Source organism: Metopolophium dirhodum, chromosome 7, assembly GCF_019925205.1.
Source record: "Metopolophium dirhodum isolate CAU chromosome 7, ASM1992520v1, whole genome shotgun sequence".
In the NCBI taxonomy this organism is placed as follows: domain Eukaryota; kingdom Metazoa; phylum Arthropoda; class Insecta; order Hemiptera; family Aphididae; genus Metopolophium; species Metopolophium dirhodum.
The window spans coordinates 6403333-6427564 of record NC_083566.1 but is presented as its reverse complement, the minus strand read 5'-3'; the positions used below and the strand labels follow the sequence as shown (position 1 = coordinate 6427564).

The 24232-nt window shown below is 29.0% G+C and overlaps 1 protein-coding gene across 2 annotated transcripts in view; it reads right to left on the bottom strand.

Annotated features, from left to right (window-relative positions):
• Window positions 1-383: 383 nt before the first annotated feature.
• Window positions 384-24232, bottom strand: part of LOC132948613 (tyrosine-protein kinase Dnt-like) — an 80657-nt gene continuing 56808 nt past the window's right edge. The window contains exons 6-12 of one of the 2 annotated variants that reach the window (XM_061019160.1): window positions 19383-19686; window positions 12004-12187; window positions 5255-5417; window positions 5026-5175; window positions 3161-3320; window positions 1223-1359; window positions 384-871 (exon numbers count right to left, since the gene is read on the bottom strand). In XM_061019160.1, coding sequence (XP_060875143.1) covers window positions 760-871; window positions 1223-1359; window positions 3161-3320; window positions 5026-5175; window positions 5255-5417; window positions 12004-12187; window positions 19383-19686 — 1210 coding nt within the window. In that variant the 3' untranslated portion in view covers window positions 384-759. The remainder of the gene's footprint in view (window positions 872-1222; window positions 1360-3160; window positions 3321-5025; window positions 5176-5254; window positions 5418-12003; window positions 12188-19382; window positions 19687-24232) is intronic. The other variant, XR_009665034.1, reaches the window with a different exon arrangement.

The following is a 24232-nucleotide window of genomic DNA, read 5'->3' as shown; positions in this document are numbered from 1 at the left end:
TATCGATTAGCACGACAATGGTTGGTCTTAGTTTTATTTAAGATAATAATATATTATGCGTACAATGCATTAACATTGTTTTAAGTTAACACCAATAATTTGCAATATTATACCATCTGATCAGTTCTGGAATGTTATAGAAGTAATTTTATTATTATTTTGGCCTATATGCAATATTCCTTAACAATAATATTATTGATATTATAGTATTATGAAATATCTTCGAAACATTTCGAAATGGGTTGTGAAATCGAATATTCTATGAATATTATAAAATAAATTCAACCTAAGCTTTAGTAGTTAAATATAAGGGTTGGTCTCCTTTTTTAATTCAACATGACCAAAATTGTGTTTAAGAAAAAAATAACATATTAACGATAGAATTAATAAAAACGTCAAAAAACATATATTTGCTGTTCATGCAATTAAAAAAATGTACATATAACACATAAAGGTATATTATAATGTTTACGAATATAAATATGTTTTATATTTAAATAATTAAATTGTCTTACGTAAATATGTAATAAATGGCAGTTTCATTTCTCACCATAGTATCTTCCAACATTCTGTTTCCAACACTCCATTTATTTTTGCTCTTTTTGTCCGTTAAAAAAAAGTTTTCTTCAAAATAATACTCAACGCTTACATACATAGCACCTCTAATCGTATATTGTAAGTAACTTAATAATATGTACATCAACATATTTAACAAAACATACAAAAAAATAATAAATAGTAAAATAAGGAAAGTCCATTTTAGATAAACTGGTTGAGAGTTTTTTGGAAGTCCTGTAAACACGCCAATACTTGAGCAGACGATGGTCGTTCCTCTGGGCTGGGCAGCCAACAGAACGTCATCATCCCAAACCTGTAATGATGTAATATAATATAACTAAAACAATACTACTGTTACCAATAATAATAATAATAATAATAATAATAATAATAATAATAATAATAATAATAATAACAATAACAATAATAGTAATAATAATAATTGGTTCACAATTGAAACCCTAGATTATCTGTTTTTGTTTTAGGCCATCCGATTACTTTAGGGTTGGTATCCCGCTCCCATTGAATAGCTCGTTAAGACTGAAACTCCCGTTAGAGTTAAGTGAATAAAAAAAATAATAACCCCTTTGAGGAAACCCTTTGGTGGGGTAGTGTCCAGGTTAATGTAGTTTAATGGCATGTTTTTTGCTCCATGAGTACTCACAGGTCGTCCGGGCAGTTGATTGGTTGCGATAGCCTGTATCCCTCCTGTAGGTAAAGGCTTAGATCGTACGGATCAATTTCTGAGTAGGGCTGAGCACCTAAGCAGACCAATTCCCAGAGCAAAACACCAAACGACCACTAAAATAAACATATTTCGCAGTTATAGTTTAATTTGCATTAGTTATAATTAAATTTTTTTATCACTAGTAGATTGTACGTGTATTATACACTCCAATACAAGACGCTCTTTAAAAATTAACGTAATTACTTATACTTATATAAAAAATTAAAACATCGAAAAATAAAAGTTAAAATAATAGTACACTGTAATCGTGTAATGTACTCGTATTAACTATTATTCTTCATTCTACATTAACTGCTGTATGTTTTAAATTTAATTCATATTGACAGTAGATACTTTTAAATAATTTAATATGTCAAATCAACATGCTAAATTGAAGGCCGAGATGGTAATGAAACTAAATTAACAATATAATAATTGTAATGAAAACAAAAATAATATACCTAAATAGTAAAAACACAATTTAACTAGGTACCTACTAAATCAGTTGCAGAAAAACCTATTCAAAATTAAATATTATATTATATATCACGTCTACGATGTTGTCTTCGCTAATTTAAAAGGCACGATAAGTCAATTTACATAAAAAATAGACGGTTCGTTTAACGCTTGTTGTTAAATTAAACAGAACATTTCTAAAATAATATTTTTCCCCCTATATTTTTGATTTCAACAGTCTTGATTTTTTTGTCTTATGTAATCACAAATCAATCAACTCAACTCATTAAAAATATTGAAAACCATGTAATATTAACATAAGTTTAAATTTGAATGACATTAAAATTAATAAACGATTTACCATCTAATATAATATAATTAATCATTTAATAAATGTATTTCAATGATTATAACAATATTATTTAGTAGGTTCCATATTATAATTATTTAGATAGAACAACAAACATTTTTTTAAATTTAAAAACATTTTTAATGTTGGTAATTTATAAAATATATGTTTTAAATTAAAAAATATAAGTATTAGGATTTTTAATTTTTTAAAATTGAATTATACATTTTTTTTTTACAAAAGCAACATGGTTGATAGTTTTATTTTTAGACGCATTGCATGTCACACGGCTTTAATTTTTGAAAGGTCAAGTAGCAAAAGTTATAAGTTTATAAAGTAGAATATTATACAAATATTTTTTGGATTAATTATATAGACACTATTTTTAATTCAAAAGAATATTATAGAATATTAGGTAGTAAAAGAAAAAAAACTTTTTTATTATTTTATGATAATATCATGAAAATTGAAATAGGTATTTATTAATATTATACCTTTAATATAAAAACCTAAATAATTAGGTGGTTAGTTTTAGACATAAATGTCCATACTAATAATAGATTAATATAATATATTGTATAAGTAACAAATATTGATTGATTTAGATTTTCATTTTCGAGAGAATTCTAATTAATTAAATTTAAATTAAATTCTATGCATAACCACAATAAAATAAAATTAACTATAGATTATCATGCTCACAAGTACCTATATAGAATTTAGAATTTGAAATTAATTAGAACATTGGGAATGATAATTAGTAGTTACACGCCATACGTATTTCCTAATCTAATGGTACTCATTAAGTAGTATCTCAATATTAATTAATAAACTAGACGTTAAAGCATCATAATTAATTGTTTTTAGCGCATTATTTTTTTTCTTAATATAATTTTTCAAAATCTGTTGTCCCGAAATAATATTATAACATTGACCAAGTGCAAACTAACGGCATACAATTATGAAATCTTTTAATTGTTTAGGCTGACAGGTGATTTCAGATAAAAGAAAAAAATGTTTATTTCTAACTGTTATTAATAAATTGTTATAATAAACACAGCACAACTTACTATGTCCGAGGCACCGTTATAGGTGCGTAAAGTGATACTTTCAAGCGCCATCCATTTGATGGGTCGGTTTTCGTTGTCATTTAGACATGAATAATCATCGGGAAATAGGTCTCTAGACAATCCGCTATCGGTTAATTTGACTCGCAACTTTTCGTCCACGCTAAATACATACACACACACACACACACACACACACACATAATGTTATTATAATACATATTATAATTTACATGGCAGCCGACGTTATAGACTTAAAAGGACTTAAAGGAATTATGGACACACGATTACATAGTGATAGGGGAAACTTTTGAGATAACTTATGTAGTAACTCGTTTAGCACGCACCTGCTTAATCCCTTTGACTAGATTTGAAAAGAACTAATGGATTTGTTATGAAGAAAATTTAAACTCCTTTTAGACGATATTCTTTTTAATATTCAATATGATGCAGAACATCAACATTATAATTATTTACATATTGTAAAAGAACGTGTTTTATTATATTTTCTTAAACTAAAATTGAAATAGTTTGATGAGTATGATATTACTATTATGTTATTAAATTGTTTAAAATAATTTCCGGTGGTAATAATAATATTTTATGATACCGTCTCTATAGAATTTCAAAGTATGATAATCACCCTCTTTAGAACTTATTGCATTCTTGATCTAGTGTTAAGAGCGAGACTCGCGTATTAAAATCAATATACAGCAACCCTTCAGCTTTCTAAAGGGAATATTAAATGTATGTAATATTTTCCCTTCTGCAGTATATATATTTTTGTTCGATTATTACATTTTATTTCCAAGGTATAAGATGTAAAAGTTAGTTAAATTTATTTTTTTTATCATTAACCGAGACATTATAAAACAAAACATTATTCGATATTTTAACCACTTTGAAATTCAAATCAGAATATTTTCTTAAATTATATCTCAATATAATATTACATTAACATATTCAATATAACATCAAAATACTTAATACAATTTAGCTTGAACACGTCATAAGCATTAAAATGTTTTGCGCTTGATTGTAGAAAATATAGTTATTTTTCCATTGAACTTTAACGTCGTTTTGATTAATCTCAATTTTTAAAATGGCTTTTTTAAAATGTATTTTGCTGTCATATTTTAATTGAAAAATAAATTGCATTTTTCTTCATCAACATATCAAATATTAGAATATTATAGGAAAATGTATTTTTTATGTCACAAAATAATGTTAATATAAATAGGTCATCGTGGAGATTATTTATTTAGGAAGTAGGTAATATTTTATTAAATATAAAATAAATGTTATGTCTGTACCTGAAATAGAATCAACGGGGGATAAACATGTACAAAGGAATGAAACATTTGAAAAAAGTTCTTCTAACTTATAGTAGTACAATATTTTTGGATTGTCAAGAACAGACAATTTTAAGAGGACATAAAATTAATAGTTGTGTTACTAATATTGTCACACGTTGTATGAACCTAGCAACATTAAGTTCACGCGGAAATATTATATTTTACCTATTATTGTTTATTATAAAATTTAATCGTTAAAAATGATCATTTAAATAATTAAATGTAGAAATATAGACGATATATATCTACTGTTATTATCCATGCATAACGTTTTAATACCTATATTAATTGTCAATATTCCTTATTTTTAATGCTATATCCGGCTTGGTTACTAAATATTTCATTACGTCCTATGTGCATATATTTTCAAATGCTAACTCCTTTATGTACACTTAAATTGGAAGTCTGAATTTTATATAAGATGGGGCTGATTAATAATTGAAGGCCAAGGGCATTTTACCGACTTAAATCTAATATTATATGTTGTATTCATTATGTTGTAGGTATACTTACACACAGTTCCTGGCAGCTATGTCCTTGTGACAGATGCCTTGGCTGTGAAGAAACACACTTCCCAAGCAGAGCTGTACGGCCATGTTAACAATGTCTTGTGTGGTCAAGTTGTAGTAGTCGTTATTTTTCCGTTTGCAATCGCACAGAAACCTGCGATACACGTATTGTTTTATAAATGGCCGCAGCGCAAACATAATCGCATTAATGTAAATAAAATATGACTGTTTACTTTTTAAGATTTCCTTTGTTGCTGAACGGATATAATACGGCCGTTGGTTTGTTTGAGTACTGACACACAGCCATTGGTTGTAATATGTTTACGTGGCCCGGGAAACCATGCAACATCAGACTTTCAGTCAGAAACATTTTGTTTTGTTGAGACGCAGCATCAGCTATATGGAACAAAATTAAATTAATATTGTGCGTTAAGACTTAGGTATATAATCGTAAAATAATAACTAAGGTTTTTGACAATAGTATGTGGGTATTTAGTGATGGATATAAATATGTTTATAATTCGCATAAATATTAGAATGCAATATTTTATACGAGTGTCTTAAGATTATTATCATTCAGTCATTCCGAACAAGTTAAATATTTAGAATATTTTATTTGAAGACATAAAAAAATATTTTTATTTGAAAGAAAACTTTAAATAAATATTTCTATAGTTGCACGAGAACACTGAAAAGTCATTTCAAATGTAAACATTTTGGTGCACTTATATATTTTTAAATCATCCATTTTCCAGGCCCAACAGACTGCAGAATAAATTTAAATCATGCTTGACAATAAATTCCACCGGGAATTATTTTGAGGGGGGAGGGGGTCCATATTATGTTATATCATATATATATTATTTTTTTTTCATTAGCCCCTCCTCCTACCCTCTTTTTATGTAACTTCCACGTTCCCTCAATCCAACCGTTCAAAGTAGCCCCTTTTACCGAACGTATTAATCGACGGCGACGACTGAACTGGAAAACGTATGCGACTCACCCCCTTTCAAAAAGAAAAAAAAGAAAATGAAATAAGGTGTACAAAACGCGCAAGGGTCAAGATCAAGGGTTCAACGTTTGGAATTCCAAAGGGTTTTTAACATGCAATAGATCGTGATGAAAATATATCGCGCCCACAAATTTTGCCGTAGCATAGGTACTTATGTAACATACCGCATGAGTACCGAGGTTATGCTTTGTTCTAATTGGTTTTATTAAAAAAAAAACACGAGCTACATAACATAACAGGATCACATTATTCTAACTTTTAGAATGGTATTTTTTTCGTGAGTATATGTAATATAAATAAGTGCTGTACAGTGGCGGATCCAGGAGGAGGGCAAAGGGGGCATTGCCCCCCTCCCCCCCAATCACTGTAGTTTTCCTTTTTTTTACACTATGTTTAGCCAATTTTAAAGTGATATAATGTATATAACAATATATGTATATGAAATAATATAGATATAAATAAATAATAAATATGTTTATGTAATTTTTCAATATATCTATTGTAGATCACAATTTATTATAACCGTAATGATATAGGTACTAAAATTGTTTAATGCTAATTAGATCTGTAATCAAACCTGATTAATAAAAAAACTTTGGTAATATACGACTAGCACAACAATTTGTTTTCATAAAAAATGAATTTTAGACAAAAACACAAGTTCACCAGGGCTATTTGCTATTGAATATTCATTGTTGTGCAATCATATTATCCGTATACTACAGTCGTAGCACAATCAGGTTTCAAGTCGATATATTCTAGGATAAGTGAATTTTGTACTTGCAGGTCGACATGAAATGTATCAAAGCGTGCAAGACAATAAAGATGATAAAAGTGACCGGGACGGATAGTATGATATTATATTATAATATTATGTTCCCGTACTCGTCCTATACGGAAAACCCGATAATACCCTAATACGTAATCGTGTTGTGCCTACGACAATGCGATGGCATAGTACCTTACGCACACATAATATATAATATTTATACGACGACGTAATACATATATTTCACGATGTTTAACCCCTAGTCCGCCACGCGCGGGACGCAGTGCAAACATTTTCCCTGGATCCGAGCAAACCCGTGGCCTCCAGGTAATGTTTTTTTATTTTTTATTTTTATATCTCGTTAGGGTTTAAGTGCTGACCGGAGGGCAAATTGAATGTACGCGAGTGAATCGAAATCTCTCGGTCGTCTCCGGCAGAGACCTTTAGACTGCTGCCGCCGCACACACAAGAGGGGAATTATGACGCTTTTATTTTTCATTCTATTTTTTTTTTTTTTTTATCCCATTTATACTTTTTTTGCCCACATTTACCAGTCATTCGGCGGTACACTATCCGGTCACATCTTAAGTAGCGGATATTACCGTCGAGAAGAGGGTTCGTGCTGGATGAGATGCAGAGACGACACAGTGAGGCGCAGAGATTGAAAATCCGATTCATCTCCAACGAAATGATTTTTGTGGACGACAAAAGTTATCTTTTCACAGACGAACGTGAATTGTTGCCCGGGGGACTGTAAGTTGATCAAACATAAATTGATCTTGTTCGGCTGATTTATTTATTTTTTCTCGTTAAAGGCAAAAAGTAGACAATGGTTATACAATAATAATAATATATATTGTATGACACGAAACAAAAGCAATCGTTAATAATTCGTCACGGCCCGATGGGTTTTCGAAAGGGTCGATGTCGATCGGTATTGAAAGGTCCACCAACAACTGTAGATACTCGAACGACTGTATTAAATGTTTAACATTTCACCTTGCGATCGAAACTTTAATTTCCCACTCCGAGATAATCTGGTGCTTCGTGCTTATAAGCATTAATTATAAAAAAAGCAAACGCAAATAAACTTAATACTATAGGTAAGCATATATTACAGCATTTTCAGTTTTAAAAATTAATGAGGTTTACGTCATAAATAATGTTATGTAATATATACATAAATATTCTTAAAACCATTCAATCTGATTTAATTGTAATTTTTTTAACAACGTTAAAAACGATTAAATTGTATAATAATATATACAATCACTGTTGCAGCTATATAATATATGCCGAGATTGAAACAACGCACAAACTGCTTTGCGGCCAACTTATATTTATGTAAATTGTATTAATAATAATAATTTTTTTTAACATTAAAATACCTATACAAAATAATACGTGGTGGACGGTAATTCAATTTCCACAATATACCTATAAAATAGCGGTCGCTTGGTGACTAAAAGTAATACAACATAAAAGTACAACCTCGATAAACCAGGTATAAGATTATCGCTATTATCGATTATTTTGTCGACTTAATTTTTGTTTACACCTAAATATAATCTAGCGCGTATGTACACTGAACAGAAATTATTAGTATTGAAAATATTATCATTGTTTAAAAACGAACGAACAAAATTCATATATAATAATATATTCACAGAATTAAGTTATTTTTGTTACCTACCCAACTTTAAAATTATTCATATTATGATTGTTTATTTAGTTCATAAGTTAATGCAATATTATAATAAATATTTATACAAGTAAATTGATTTTAATGGATTGTATTAAAAGAATAAAATATCACACGTCAAACTATAAATGTAAATATAACAGACAATTCAATTTAGCACACCATGTTTTGACACGCCGTGACAGTTTAGTGTTTGCATTAATATGTTTTTATTTTAAACGTATAAACATTAAATATATTATCATAATACGTCATGCACTCTTTAAAATTGAAAACTATTAATGGCTATTTTAAATACTAATAATTTGTATCACATTATAATATAATACAATATGGCCTCATTAGTACATAATATAGTTTACATCACTGTTGATGAAATTCTAAATTGAAAAATATTTATTGTAAAGAGTTTTAGATTGATATAATGACACTAAAATATATTAAAGCCAATGTTCGACTTTTTTATATGTGATATTGTACTGTCAGCATATATTTACAATAAATGGTACAAAGATCTTTTTTCATCTACCTAATTAAGATTATATTATCTTTCTTTTTTGTAAATTACAATTACTGTTTTAGATAAACTGAAACTGCATTACGTTATTTTTATATTTAGTTGTGAATGTATATATGATGTAAAAATGTTAGCCATTCATAAATAATAATTTATCATTCAAAAACTTAAATGAACATAGCAACAATCCTCAGCAGGCTTAAATTGGCAAAAGTTCACAGATTACAAAACACAGCCATTGTATAAAATCAACATAGGATTTTAATTGTAAATAACTTTAAAAAAACCTTTTAACTCAAACCTTTTTTTTTATATATAACATAGGTAGTGGTTTCACAACGTAGGTAGTTAGTTTTGAATTTTTCATATCCATCAGTTGTACACATTCAAATCAAAATTAATTGCATTACGGGGTCAGTTTTTAAGTGGAAAATATACTATGTACATTGATGTCATTTTTTCAGAAATAATTTTATAGACATTTTTATTCACTTTTTTACGAAGCCCACCGTCAATGGTACTATAGTAATGTATAGTAATTGTAATACTATAAAGTAGGTATTTAACTACGAATTTTAGTTCGTAGGTATATTTATCGTACATAATTCATTTACATTATAGATATATATATATTGTAATCTTTACATCTCGTAACACAAAACATTGTACTAAATTGTAAAACTTTTTTCTAAATTCATATTAATATCTCGTGAGTTATCTACCTACATATTAGTACTAAGAGCAGCTAAATTCCATCGTATAACTTGTAATTTAATGGTTCACCACGTCAAGTTGGTTATCCGTGTGGTTCGATTATAATATAGAACTGTTTCCACTTAATATTTAATATATACAGGATGCATTAGAAAGACATGGCAAAAAAAAGAATTATGAAAAATTGATAAAAATTGTGAAAATGATATGGTTAATATTGAAATATTGATATTTAAAATAATTCTAAAAAATAAAGTACGCCTGACTTATATAAATGTATTTTACCATCAAAATAGTCTTTATAATCAGATTTGGAAATTGGCTAATTTAAAATTTTTTAAAAAAACTTCATATCAAATTTAAAATTTTTGTTTTTTAAATATTTTACGTGTAGCGCAAGTAACTAAATTATATATATAAAAAAAAAATAAAAATATTGATTAGAACAAAAGTGATTTCATCTGTCAAGTCTTCCTGTTACACTCTGTATATTATTATTAGACTTAATCGAATTAATTTTTTTTTGATTGTCACCCACCCATTTTAATTGTTGGTCTTGATAAAATAATGTGTTTCCCTGAAGAGAGTTTTTTTATGTGTTTCATCGGTAATTTCGATTTTCCATTTGATTAACACGTGATCGCAGCTCCTTGTTTATTAAAACCGTTATGATTTTTTTAATTTTTAAGATAGAGACTTCAATAAATTGGTGCTCATATTAAAGCTTATTAAAAGAGCTTTTAAATTATGTATATCACTATTTCGATCACGAGATTTTATTTATTATTTTGATTTTTATACAGACAAGTATATTTAATAAAATATACCAAGATGTAGCAAAAATTAAATACAAACGACCATACATAATTAAAAACTTTTTTAATAAGCTTTTAAATAAGCCTCAATTGAAGTCTAAAAAATTAAAAAAAGTTAACGGTTTTAATAAACAATCAGCTGCAATTACGTGTGAATAAAATGGAACATTGAAATTATCGATGAGCCATTTCAAAGAAAAATCGAAAAAAAATTCCTTTAGGAAAACATTGAATTTTATCAAGAACAAGAATTATTACAATGGGTGGGAGACAAACAAAAAAAGAAACATTTCATTTTGAATATATAGGTCTAATATATATGTAGGTACCTATAGATAATAGGCATAAAAGTATTTTAAAATAGAATGCATACATGAAATTATTGTGTAAAACTCAATTATTTCGACATATTTTAACACAATATAGATTTATGTCTGAGAGAAGAAAAGTGGATGCAATTCTCCGCAGAAGTTTGGTATGTAAATTTACATTCCTGTCAGCAAATATTCAGAAATAGGAATCTATTTTTCAATCGGCAGAGCGTAAAAACTACACGCGTAATAATTTACACCACGGTCACAAATTCACAATGTAACTATAGGTACACACATTGAAACGTTTTTATTTTCAGTTCACGATTCAGCCAATAATTAAATCGAGTTACATTCTTATTAAAACAAAAGTCGATAAATTGTAGCGTTTAAGAGGACGACTGTAGCGTCACACACGTGTATATCTAGGTAAAATTCAATTTTTTCGAAGCAACTCACCACTCAGTATATCATATTAATCATGGCTAAATATATATAGGTATGATTGCATTGAGACGCATTTTCGTTATGGGCTGCGCACCTACAATTATTGCATGTTTTAGCACGGAAAGAAATCTCAGCTGGCAGTGGTTTTTGGATTTATTTAGCCAAAAAATTAATTATTTGTATGGTTTTGTTAGCAAATAAATCGAAGTGATAAAATTCACTGCCAGTGGCGGTCATGACACCTGCGTATCACAAAGTTGCGATCATATCTATATATTTAGCCATGATATTAAATAACTTTATCTGTGATGTGACGTCTACATCTATACCATAAAATCAATTTAAGCCAATTAAGTTGTACCTAAATTCCTAAACATTATTCTTATTTTTTTTTAAGGTTAAAATTATATTTAGATACAATCATTTTTCTATACACCATTAATATTTTAATCGTTAAATATTGGCCTATATTAAAGTCTTAAAATCCTTTTAAAGCGTATTACCTATAATAATTGGGCAACGAAAGTGTTTTAAATGCAATGTTCTTTACTTCCAAAAATAATAACCGTCACGAGACGTGCAGATAATATGTGCTTTATAATATTATCATAACCTACTTAACACACGCAAAAAAAAAAAATGCTAAAAACTTATTAATTTACGTGTAGATAATAAACACGTCGTGTATAACTCACCCGTAACGGTCTTGACGAGCACTTCCTGAGATCCACCACCGTTGTGCTTGTACGTGCCTTGATACACCCTGCCGAAAGCACCCTCCTGGAGGAGTCTTTCCAACTTGACGGTAGCGCCGCGTGAGTCCAGCTGGCGTATACGCTCGTCCAAGTCATCACACATTCTCCGATCGTTAACAGCCATCTAATTCCGGTAAACAACGTACATAACAATATATAATATCATAATATAATATTGCGCCACACCATCACATCACCCTTCCGTCCGGCAATCGGGCATATTAGCGCCGAATAATTTATCACCGGACGGATGTAGGTATATTATACATCGTATTATGGTTGATGGGGACGTTATATGCAGAGTGTGTATACACGGGTAGTCCGAAATCCCGGTGCGAAAATCATTAGAGAACCGACCACGCGTGCATTAGCAATACACATTTTATGAATTAGTCATAAATGAGAGTCGATTTTAGTTCCGTAACTATTAGGTATATTTTTTTTTGTCCGTCGATCGCTCATTATTATATTATATACGAACAGCGTAATATTATTATGACGAATGAAAGGTATTTGACGGCGTATTGAAATAACGACGGCGGTTTTCTCTTTTCTCGTTCAAACTGTCAGTGGTTGAAAAAAAAAAAATGATTGATCGAATGCGCGCGCGGAAGGTCCTTTAACCCGAAATCTTTAATGGCTTTAATAAACACGACGACTACGACTTTTGCCCACGTCACGACGTCGTTTTGGCAGAGTTCCACTCAAAGTTCCGTCCAAACGGGACAAAAAAATATAGGTAATAAACATAAATAAATAAATAGAAAGAAAAAAAATGTGCCAGGACATTGATTCAAGACATTATCTATACCGGGAGGGTATTCGTGTTTCTAATCCTGTTAAATGGCTTGGTGCCCATTTGCAGGGTGGTAATCGATTATGGCCGCAACCGCGAGGATGATTTATCTGCCGTAATGGGCCTAAATCACGCGAACCGATTTTGCGTAATGATCGTGTCACCCAGGGGTAAAGTGTAACAGTGGTATATTGATTTTTGGCGCACTATATAATTCGATAAGAACGGACGCAGCGGGGCAGCATTGATGGACAAGACGTGTATGCGTGGAATAGGTGAGCGATGGTGTTTCAGAGTTAATTTACGTGTCTATATAATTTATGTATATTATATTGGATAGCAGCGGACAACGACCGTGATTATCACGTTAAAATGACCGGTTAAGTAACGAATGATACTCATTAACACATAGATACCTCATGATATGTATAAACCTACGTATAGATATAATCACTAACACACTGGGGTAAATATTGAGTACTAACTAATAATATATCATTTAATATACCTATAAGCACATAATTTATTATATTATAGTAATAGTAACTATTGGTATTGCGATACGCGTTTTAGTCATTATTACTTATACTTTTTAGGATCCTTCGTATAAAATCAAGTTAAATATATATTTCTGAATGTTTTTCAAGCACTTGAGTTTTAACTTTTAACAATAACGAATTACTCAAAATTGTATTACTCGCGCTTGTTCAAAAAGCCATATTATGCAGTTTTTTAATTACTTTCAAGTTGTGTATATAGGTACATAATATTATTTAAAAAAATGTTTTTATGTTATGAAATTATTAATATTAATAAGATAAACCGTACATTTTTAAATAACAAGTAATCGAGAGCCAAATATAAAAATATCTCAGTGTTAAACAAAATCAATGTATTATACACATATATATACAAATTAATTTACAAGTAAAATGCAATACTAATCGTTGACTGAAAGCTTTCTTTTATGTTGAATAATAATTAATAATGAATTATACAGTTCCCTAAAACAGCATAAATAATAAAAGTTCATCTCAACAAAGACTTGATTATTATACAATGAATACAATTTATTTATTACTGTTTTTAAGATTTCTCTCATGAATGTTAATTTATTATCAAACATTCAATTAATTAACTTAGAATTTATAATTTCATGCTTTAATAAACTATTTAAAACTAATTACCATTTAGAATAAAAAAAAAGTAATAATAATATGTTTTAAATGTTACTTAATAATATTCTATTGGCATATTATTATCATAATTTTCAACTCCAATTATTATTGAAGCTGTAACTGTAAGTTTAAAAAGAACATTATAAAAAAACTTTCATGACTATTGTGTATTATACATGAAAACTATATTAAAGGATATATTATCAATATCACATTAAATTATTTACATTAATTGTGTTATATAAAATTCATACAAATTATTGTAATACTATTAATATTTTAAATTTAAAAAAAATGTGTTAAATGGAAGAACAAAGTGTCCGTTTAAAAACAAATTAATTTAATCCTAACTAAATGTAAAATTAAGACAATCCTATATATTTACTATGGAGATAACATATCCCTCTTTGTATTCTTTGATGTTACCACTTCTAGACCTTGAGGCTACATTGTCTTCTTTGTCTGGATTCTCCCCTAACCCAAAGGCTTCATACATCCCTCTTCCCTATATAATCCTGTACTGTTGTACACCTCTTTCATTATCTGTCTATATACCATGCCCGATAAATTCTACACAGGTCTGACTGAACTTCGCACTCTCTAACAGCCCTTCCCGGTTCCTTTATTATTCTCGTATAATCCTTTGTAATCTTCATAAACCTACAAAATCATCACCGTTTCTTTGACCATAACCAATGTATATCGAAAATATATGTATATGTATATGAAAATTTCACTTCATAGTACCTATACTAGTAAAGTAGTTATATGGATAGTATCTACATTCTACCCATGTAATATTAATTTGTCGTTGATATGATACTTGATTGATTGATTTTTGATATTATTAAAACAATCGGATTCTAGAATACAAAATTATTATACACTAATATTAAAAAAAACCATAGCGGCAACTCAATATTTTTCCTCTACAAGAGAAATCTGTAGTGATAATCAAAATTGGTCTTGGTCTTGCGGCAAGACCAAGACCAAGATGGTACTGGTTTAGCAAGACCAAGACCAAGATTAGGCTTGCAAGAACAAGACCAAACCAAGACTATCACTGCAAGACTCTTGCAGTCTTGTAAATTTTTTTTTCTCGAAAACACATTTGTGTATCTAAATTTCATTAATTTATAATTTATAACGAAAATAATAAGAAATTATTAGTATTGTTATTAAATTTAATCAGTATTCGAGGAAATGGCGAATTATTGGAAAAAAAGATTACCTGCTGATTAGAAATAAATGGAATTAATATAACAAAATAACATTGTTGCCTCATACTAATTAGCAATTACTGAAAAATTATTTTACTTTCCCAAAATCGATAAAGACGTCGAAAGTTGTCTTGCTAATAGAATAATGTATGTTCATAATACACCTCTACTTTGAATCGAATATACTAATAATTGCTGAAAGTCATTACGGACTACGGTAGGTATCATTTTATTAAGAAGTACGTTTTTATTTTCGTTTGTAGTCTGTATGATTTTTTTGATATTATTATTTGTTAAAGTGAACATTTAAAAAACAACAATTTAATTTTTATAAACATTTTATTGGTCAATAATTATTCATTAGTTATAACCAGGGCTAGGAACTTTATGCGCTAAAAAACAATGAAATATGTGCATACGAATGCCCTAAAAAAACCAAAATATGCGGTATAATATGCATTTATTATTTTTAAAAATATGTATTTAAAAGCATAATTATAGAGAAAAAAAATTATTTTTGAATCATAAATATTTTATTTATATTTTTCTTTCGATAATACTGAATCTGTAAACCTGGTCGGTCATTACGGTCATTAAAGGCCAATTCTTATTTCTTAGTAAAAACACTATAAACCATACGGGCGAGCGTCGCCGACGGCAAAAGTGACAGCTATTGGTAAAAATAAATATTTTATTCTTGAAAACATTTTAATTAAATAAGACGATTATAATAATTTATAATATTTATAAACATTTACACAATATTTCAACTATTAGTCGGTATAGTATAATTCAAAATATAGACTAGGAAACCGTGTGCGGCGGCTATTTATTTTTAAATTATTTAATTTACAATATTCAACTATCAAAAACTTGTTTGTTGTAGATTTCTTATCAATTTTTACCATAAAATGCATTTATATACTCAAAATCTTTAAATATGCATAATCATATAAATTTAGTAAAATATGCAAAAATATGCAACATAAATTGTTGTATTTCAACTGTATGGTTCATGAAACGAATTTGTATCGAATCAGATTTGAAATATGCAGCTTCCTGAGAAAGATGCAAATGCATAAAGTTCCGAGCCCTGGTTATAACCTATTGATATTTATTATAAATGTAATAGGAACTTACAAAGTTAATTATGCTGGTAAATTGATTCATCAAATATAAATACAAGTAAAATAATATAAGCATAATTTAAAATGCAAAGTTTTAAACGAGTATAATAAAAATTAAATTGTTTGACTTGTTTTATGTTAATGTTTGATTTATGAATATACTATATAATATATTGGACTTAAGTTTCATCTTAAAGATCATAGCAAAAAACCTACACACAGCTATAACAGGTATTTAGTTTATTTATTTATTTATATATTTTGTGAGAATAGCAAGAGTCTTGCGCCAAGACCAAGACTGAGTCTGCAAGACCTAGACCAAGATTTTGAAAGTCTTGGTCTTGGTCTTGTTTTGATCATCACTAGAAATCTGTGAATCATAAATATGTTTTTGTTAATTAGTGACCATGTCAACTAAAACGTCGATCTTGCAAAATCTGTTAGAAAAATAAAATGTCTGTACTCAGCCCAAAAACATACTTATGTTAAAATAAAATATATATATACACCTACTATACATAGAACATATTATACCTATGCACTATACTACTATAATATTATTATTACCTATACAAATTATTAAATTAAATTAAACATTTAAGTTGTAATTTTAATTATAAAACTTAGTGATATACTGTGTCCGTGTGTCACCGTGTACACAAAAACAGGGTACACTGTATAATTAAATTACCCATATTAATCAGTATTTTATACATATTTTTGAATTTCGTTTGCGGGACATGAAACTAGACTATTGGATCATCAAACTCCCGCAGACGGAATTATAATTATATATAGGGTATATAGGGTACAGAGTAATGTAGGTTCACTAACCTGAGTATAACTGAGTTATTGAGTGTACCAACCCAGTTTTTATGTACCCGTGGATACACGGTATATTAAGCTTATCATAATTACCTATTTAAAATGTATGATGTTATATAATATTTGTGTATAATTGTATTAACTCCAGAGTTATCAAACAAGACTTGAATTATTATAATAGCTATAAACTATTATTGACTAATCGAATTATTGTTGCGTGATTAATATGAAAAAAAATTAAGACATCATTTGTATGAAATATATTATAATAATTTTATAATATCTATGTGTACTGTGTATATATGTAGAATATGTCAGGTATGAAAATCGTGAACGTGAATATAATTTCTTGGCACGGAAATCGCGCTCATTTGTTTGTAAGTTATATACTTTCATAATAATTCTTTTTGTTTCTGAGCCGTTACAACTTTTTTTTAAATGCAGAGAGGTATGAAACGTGTGAATATTATTAATATTCTGAAGTTTGGTGCAGTATATAACGATTGCAGTATGATATTGTAACAATATTTACGTGTTTTAGATAGAAACCTATATATATATTTACCTATAGGTACCTACCACATTTGTCAAGTACGTTTAAGATGAATTCTTATACATAGAAATAATAGTTACTAGAACTTTATAAGTTTCTAATGTATATTTTATACATAATTATTGTTGTATCCATCGTAAATACTTTTTTTGTCAATTCTGAGTTAATTAAGATAATATAAAGATAGAACTCTTATCATTGATCTTTAGAGTTGTTAACATTTATAGAAAATATTTACTAAATTTTCCTTCCCCGCAATAGGAACGCATAAGGCGCATACGACAATTAATTTGTTTGAGATGTTTTTCATTGTGGGAGGGGAAGAGGGTTTGAATACGGTAACAATATAGTACCTATATCTATATAATAATATATGATATTATTGCATACAATAGCAAACCGACTATCTGTGTTAATGGTTTCCTATATTGAGGTGTTGAGACATGAGTACATTAGAGGGTAGTATAGGAGAATGTCAACGAAAAAATAAGTTAAAACCTGACCTATAGGGCGTGGAGAAGGTAGGGATATAAATAAATTAAGACCTAAATAAACGAATATATGGTATATCACAGTGGAGCCAGCAGCTGTGCACGTGTACCGTCTTGAAACTGCAATGTTTTTAGCACATTAAAGCTATATACACGCGTATAATATTATACAGGGTGATTCACCAACCATACTCACTCCCATCTTACCTTTAATAATGCATTTATTCAAAAACTGATTTATGAAATTTTAAAATTTAATCGAAAACCATATTTTCAAATTCTTGGGATTTTTTTGTATTACTTAAGGAGTGTCCTGTGGTGGTATACACTTTTGTTTTTCAAATGGAAACCACCGTTTTACTGCAAATTATTTAATAGATAATGTTTTTGAAAATTTTGATGTACTTGCTTATTTCAAAATTCGACGAATAGTTTCTCAGTTAATAAAATGTTTGTATTAAGGATAATAGTCCTTAAAAAATAGTTTAACAAAAACATAAAATAGCTGTAATATTGGATCCAATATTTACTATTTATTATACTTGGGCCATTTAATAAAAATTATTAATGTTGATAGATTTAATAATAATTACTAAATAGCTCCCATCACCCATTTCAAAAACCCATAATCATAGATCTATTATCCTTATATAGTAGGTACACACAATTAATTAATAACTCAAGACTTCTCGTATACGAATTTTGATTCTGATACGTCAAAGTTATCCACTAAATAATTTACAATAGAAAACCTTTTAAAAAAAAAAGAAGTCTGTATCTTCCACAGGAAACTCCTCAAGTATAGTACAAAAAAATGTCAAGAATTTGAAAATGTAGTCTTTATTGAGTACCTATATTTAAAAATTTCAAAAACTAGATTTTGAATAACTGTATTATATTGGAGAAGAAGAGGAGGTGAATACGTGCTTGGTGTGGATAACCCTGTATAGTGCGCCTATATTTACGTCATATTTTACGAGTGTAGAAATATTAACACACAGGCACACAGCTATACCACCTACCTATATTATTGTAATTTCATATCGATATTATATCGTCTTAATATATTCTGAGATATTATAATTACGACGGTTTCGGAGGTTTTCGACGGCCGAGATGACACACTCACCAGTGGCGTGCAGGCGTAATACGATATCTTGGACGCCGTGGGCGACGCGGGTTTCGAGTAGACGTGATAATTATTACTTCCGGCCGCCGTCGCCACGTAGCTGGTGGCGTACGGCGACACGTGGCTGCTGCCTTTGTTTCCGGCGACTCCGCCGCAGTGGTTCGGGTGGTCGTCATCTGTCATCGACGCAGCTGTTTTCCGCACGCTTCTGATCGTCGCGTAAGTACCGCTGGTGCTGGTCACCGAGTTGACGCGCACCAAAACGTTGGGATTCGCCACGTAAGCGGCGCTCGTGTAACTGGTACTGAAACAGCAAAAAGCGGAAAACGCAAAGGCTATTAATTTTTTTTTTTGTTTGTTTTCGATATAAAAACAGAGGGAAACATATTATAATATTATAATAAAACCGTAACCGCGGGGGGCACGTCTATACTTCGTACGATGAAGAAAATGGCACAGGCAAAAAAAGGGCGACACGCTGTTAAAGGCCGGCAGAAAAAAATCCGAGTAAATACATATGGAAAAATTTCTAAAAATCACTTTACGATAAAATTCGTGAAAGAAATACGAAACTAATAATATTATATTGTACCTACAGCATATTATTATAGTAGGTACCTGCCTAAATATAAACAGACTCGTCGTTGTTGGGCTAAGGCATTTGTCATATTGTTTCAAGTTATACAGACAGTGAAAAATGGTGTAACGTGATTATGAGCATTTGAAAGCAATACGCTATAGATAAATCATCGAATTTGACAAATTGAACGGAGCTCTACAATGGTCCGCCGATAATCGATAGAAAAAATATATCGTTATTTCACTCAAAATCTCAATTCTAAATTATCCACGCCATTAAATTTGAATTGCCCATACAACTTATCTACACATCGAATGATCAGAATGTACCAGTGTTGTAAATATTAAACGCTTTTCGTACATAGGTACTTGCCTTATAATATAATGGGTATTTCAAATATTTTTAATAACAGTTTTTTTTTTAGGATTTACAAAATCTTTAACTAACTCTTTTGACACCAAATAAATATGTAACACAACTTAAATCATCAAAAATTCGGTAGTATCTAGTAATTTTTATATTAGAATCTTACGGCAAAGGAATATCTATAAGACTATACAATTCGTGTTTTAATTAACTATCACGGTAGCTGATTTGAGATTATGTGGTCATATTGTGGTATACAATACCTATATTTAGATCACCTATTTGAAGATTGCGTATCGCGTATTTGGGCTCACATTCGGCTATTAGTTACCTCGCTTTACCTAGCAGTTACGGTTGCCACGCAAATACTTAAAGTACCGTAACTTTATAATTTAGAAGCTTATCGCCTTGATGACATACCAATTCATAAAGAAAAATACGAGAAATTATCGTGTGATTTGTAGTTCACATTTTCATTTTTTCTGCAGATGAAATATTGTTTTTTTTATTAGCTATACCAATCGAATCGTGATTTGTACCAATATTATGAGCTCTTGGCATTATTCAGAAACGTGTATTGTTTGGCGAACATAAATAAATAATGTTTGTCAAAAAAATACAAAGCATATAAATTAATTTTAAGCACCAAAATATTATTTGTTTTAATTTTATTTATATAGTTGGACTCACTTGAGCGGGAGTAAAAAATAGTTGTAGTTTTAAAATCAACAAAAGTCGGAAATTTTTTTTTTTTTCACAACGATTATCCTTTGAACGTTAAACTACATAGAAATGTGTATTGTGTTGTTAAAATTAATTATATACTGGAAATGTTCATCATAATAAAGAGTTGTATTACAAATTAAAAAGCTTGAAAATGGTTGGCAAACATTACGAGGATATTCATAATTCAAGCCTACATTATTATTATATTAATCATATTAAGTAGCGTAAAATGTGTTATTCTAAAACTTTTTTTTATGTGCTTAACGCGTGTTCAATTAGTGTTAGTTTCGAGCTGAGTGTATTACATCATGAGTTATGAAATTATAGTAAATATGATAATCAGAATGTTTTTGCCGGGGAATTAATATTATTAAACCGCTTGGATTTGATGAAATGCTAACGATCATATAACCAACAAAATCAACCTAATTTAATAGAAAGCTTTAAAATGTTTAAAATTAGTCTTTATCACGGAAAAACGTACAGCAGCTGCATTTATGTAGGTATAGGCAGGTACGTACTTTCGATATGTTCATTATATTTTTATAAGTAAATTCGGTTTTTTATATGTTGTCACAACAATTTTGGTATATGCTACAACAAATATCCTTTAATCTGCTGGAACAAATATAATCATTTTTGATATAACCATGTGTTCATATATACAGGAGACCACTTGGGAATTTCACGTTATGTGTCACGTTTTTCTCTCCCCTTTCAAAACAATATTTATTGGAGGCAGGTAAATGCCATGAAAAATATCAATCAATCACAAAAACATAACGAATAACGACAATAACAACAACGACAAATTGTGTTACTGAGGATTAACAGATTAGCTTTAAATACATTTTATATCATGCTTTTATTTAGTTTCAAAATGTCATTCACTTTTTATACATTTATCTAATAATACAAAATATTTTATTTATTGAGTACATATTATAATAATTTATCACAAAAATAAATGTTCGTCCGTTGAAAGACTTTTTAAAATATTTTTTTTTCACAAACTGAAAAACGAAATACATAATAAATACTTACCTACATAATAACTTATAACCAAATTCAATTAATTATATAATTCGTACGCAATATACTATACTATATCAACGCGATTTTCAAACAAGTTGAATTTTGCTCTAATTACAACAAACATGTAAATTGTAACTCGAAAAACAATTTGATGAGAATACAAAATTACATGTTCACAAAAACTTCATGCCTTTGAAATTTTCCCCATGTCTTTATCGTGAAACTTATTGCCTTTAGGCTTTATAGCAGTGAACTATAGAAAGTTTGATAGAGCTCCAGATTTGTTTATTGTCAGAGAACGTTTAGTATCAAAAACCTGGTAGGTATTAATGAATAAACGAATAAACACTCAAGACCTAAATAACATACTTGCTCGTCTTATAATATATATACAACATAAAGAATGAAATCAAAAAAATTGTTATATATATACGAATGATATGATATTATATTTTATAGGTAATAGGTACAATGTACATACGTGGTACGCGCGCGCATCATTGTTTTGTACAATAGTTAATAATATTATTTACCATGGTTAGGAGGTATCACAATTCTTAAAAACTTTCTTGTAAAGTATAACTCTAATGCTACACCAATCGATTTAAAATATTTATATTTTGTTTGCTATATTATTATGTTTGTAGGGAACATTATTCAATTTTTATTGTTTTATTATCATAAATTCCATACTATATAATATTTCCCCTCGTGTATATTTTTTTTACGCTGCGAAGAATGTTGCACTATTGTAATTGTTACGCGATTAAAGTCGTACTCAAACTTTACATTTTTATTATTGTTTTTATGTATGAAGATACTCCCTCGGCAGTAGTGACCATTTGCAGTGATTTATTGCAGATATTGATTTACAAAGTATAGATTATAGATACATAATACAACGATAACAAATACGCACATTATACATTATATAAAAAAATTAATTATCAGTTAATTGATACCCATGAGCTAGTCATAACATCACAGTTTATAATGTTAATTAGCATTGACGACGAAATATATGGTGGTGGAGAATCAACCGGGTCCAGATAGAGTGATTTGGCCAATTATTCCGTGAGCTCTGATTATTCTCCGGTCTAAGTGTCGGCAGTCGATATTGACGTTATCCCCACACTACGACGTGCACATTGAGGCATTAGTGCATTACCATTGGCTATTACGAAACTATTTAATATGTTTCATGTTTATGTCACCAATTCGAATAGTCTTAAGTTATAATTCTTATGTATATATTTATTTATTACATAACACGTCGAAGCCCAAAAATTTGACAAAAATTAATTTGAATATATATTTATACGATAGGGTTACATACTTACATAAGGTTAGAATGTTTGTTATTATTACTATAACGATTTGAATATGTAAATAATAGTGTAAATGCTGAAACATACCTTTATCAAAAAAAATTACTAAATCGATTGATATAGTTATCGTAATGAAGCGCGGAGCACCTATATTTATGAACTATTTTATCATAATAGTATTGTAAGCCTGTAAGCCTGAATCTAAAATCACTCAAATTTAAATTGCAGTAATACAGTCTCAAAATATATGCAATAAAAATTACAGAACTATAGGTATTTAAATGCACACAAAAACAAACACACGGTAAAAAATCAACTGAAAACCACGATATGAAGTAATTTAAAAAAAGTGGGTAAGTGGATGTCACTCTGCTGTACAGTAGGTTACAAGTGGGTCACTGTAATGGATGGTGTTAAATTTGAATTCAATGATATAATATTATTGTATAAGAAAATGATTCTTAGCGAAAAGGGTCAGTCAGCCTAGCTATGATAATTATGATGATATTATTGTGAATAAAGTAATTTATATATAACCTATTTACGTGGAGCCTTGTTTTAAATTTTCAATCCTTAGCTATAAAAGTTGAACATTTTATAAATTTTTAACTACAAAATAATTATTAAATTTTAAACTGAATACATTTTGTCAAAATTTGAACTTTAAATGCTTATAAAAAAAAATTGTGCCTATGTATTTTTAATATTTTTCAACTGTTATTTTAACAATATATCAGGAGCCTTGCAGTAAATTTTCAAGTTTTTTTACCCAACAAATAATATTTTATTGATATTTATAGAAAAAAAACTAAAAA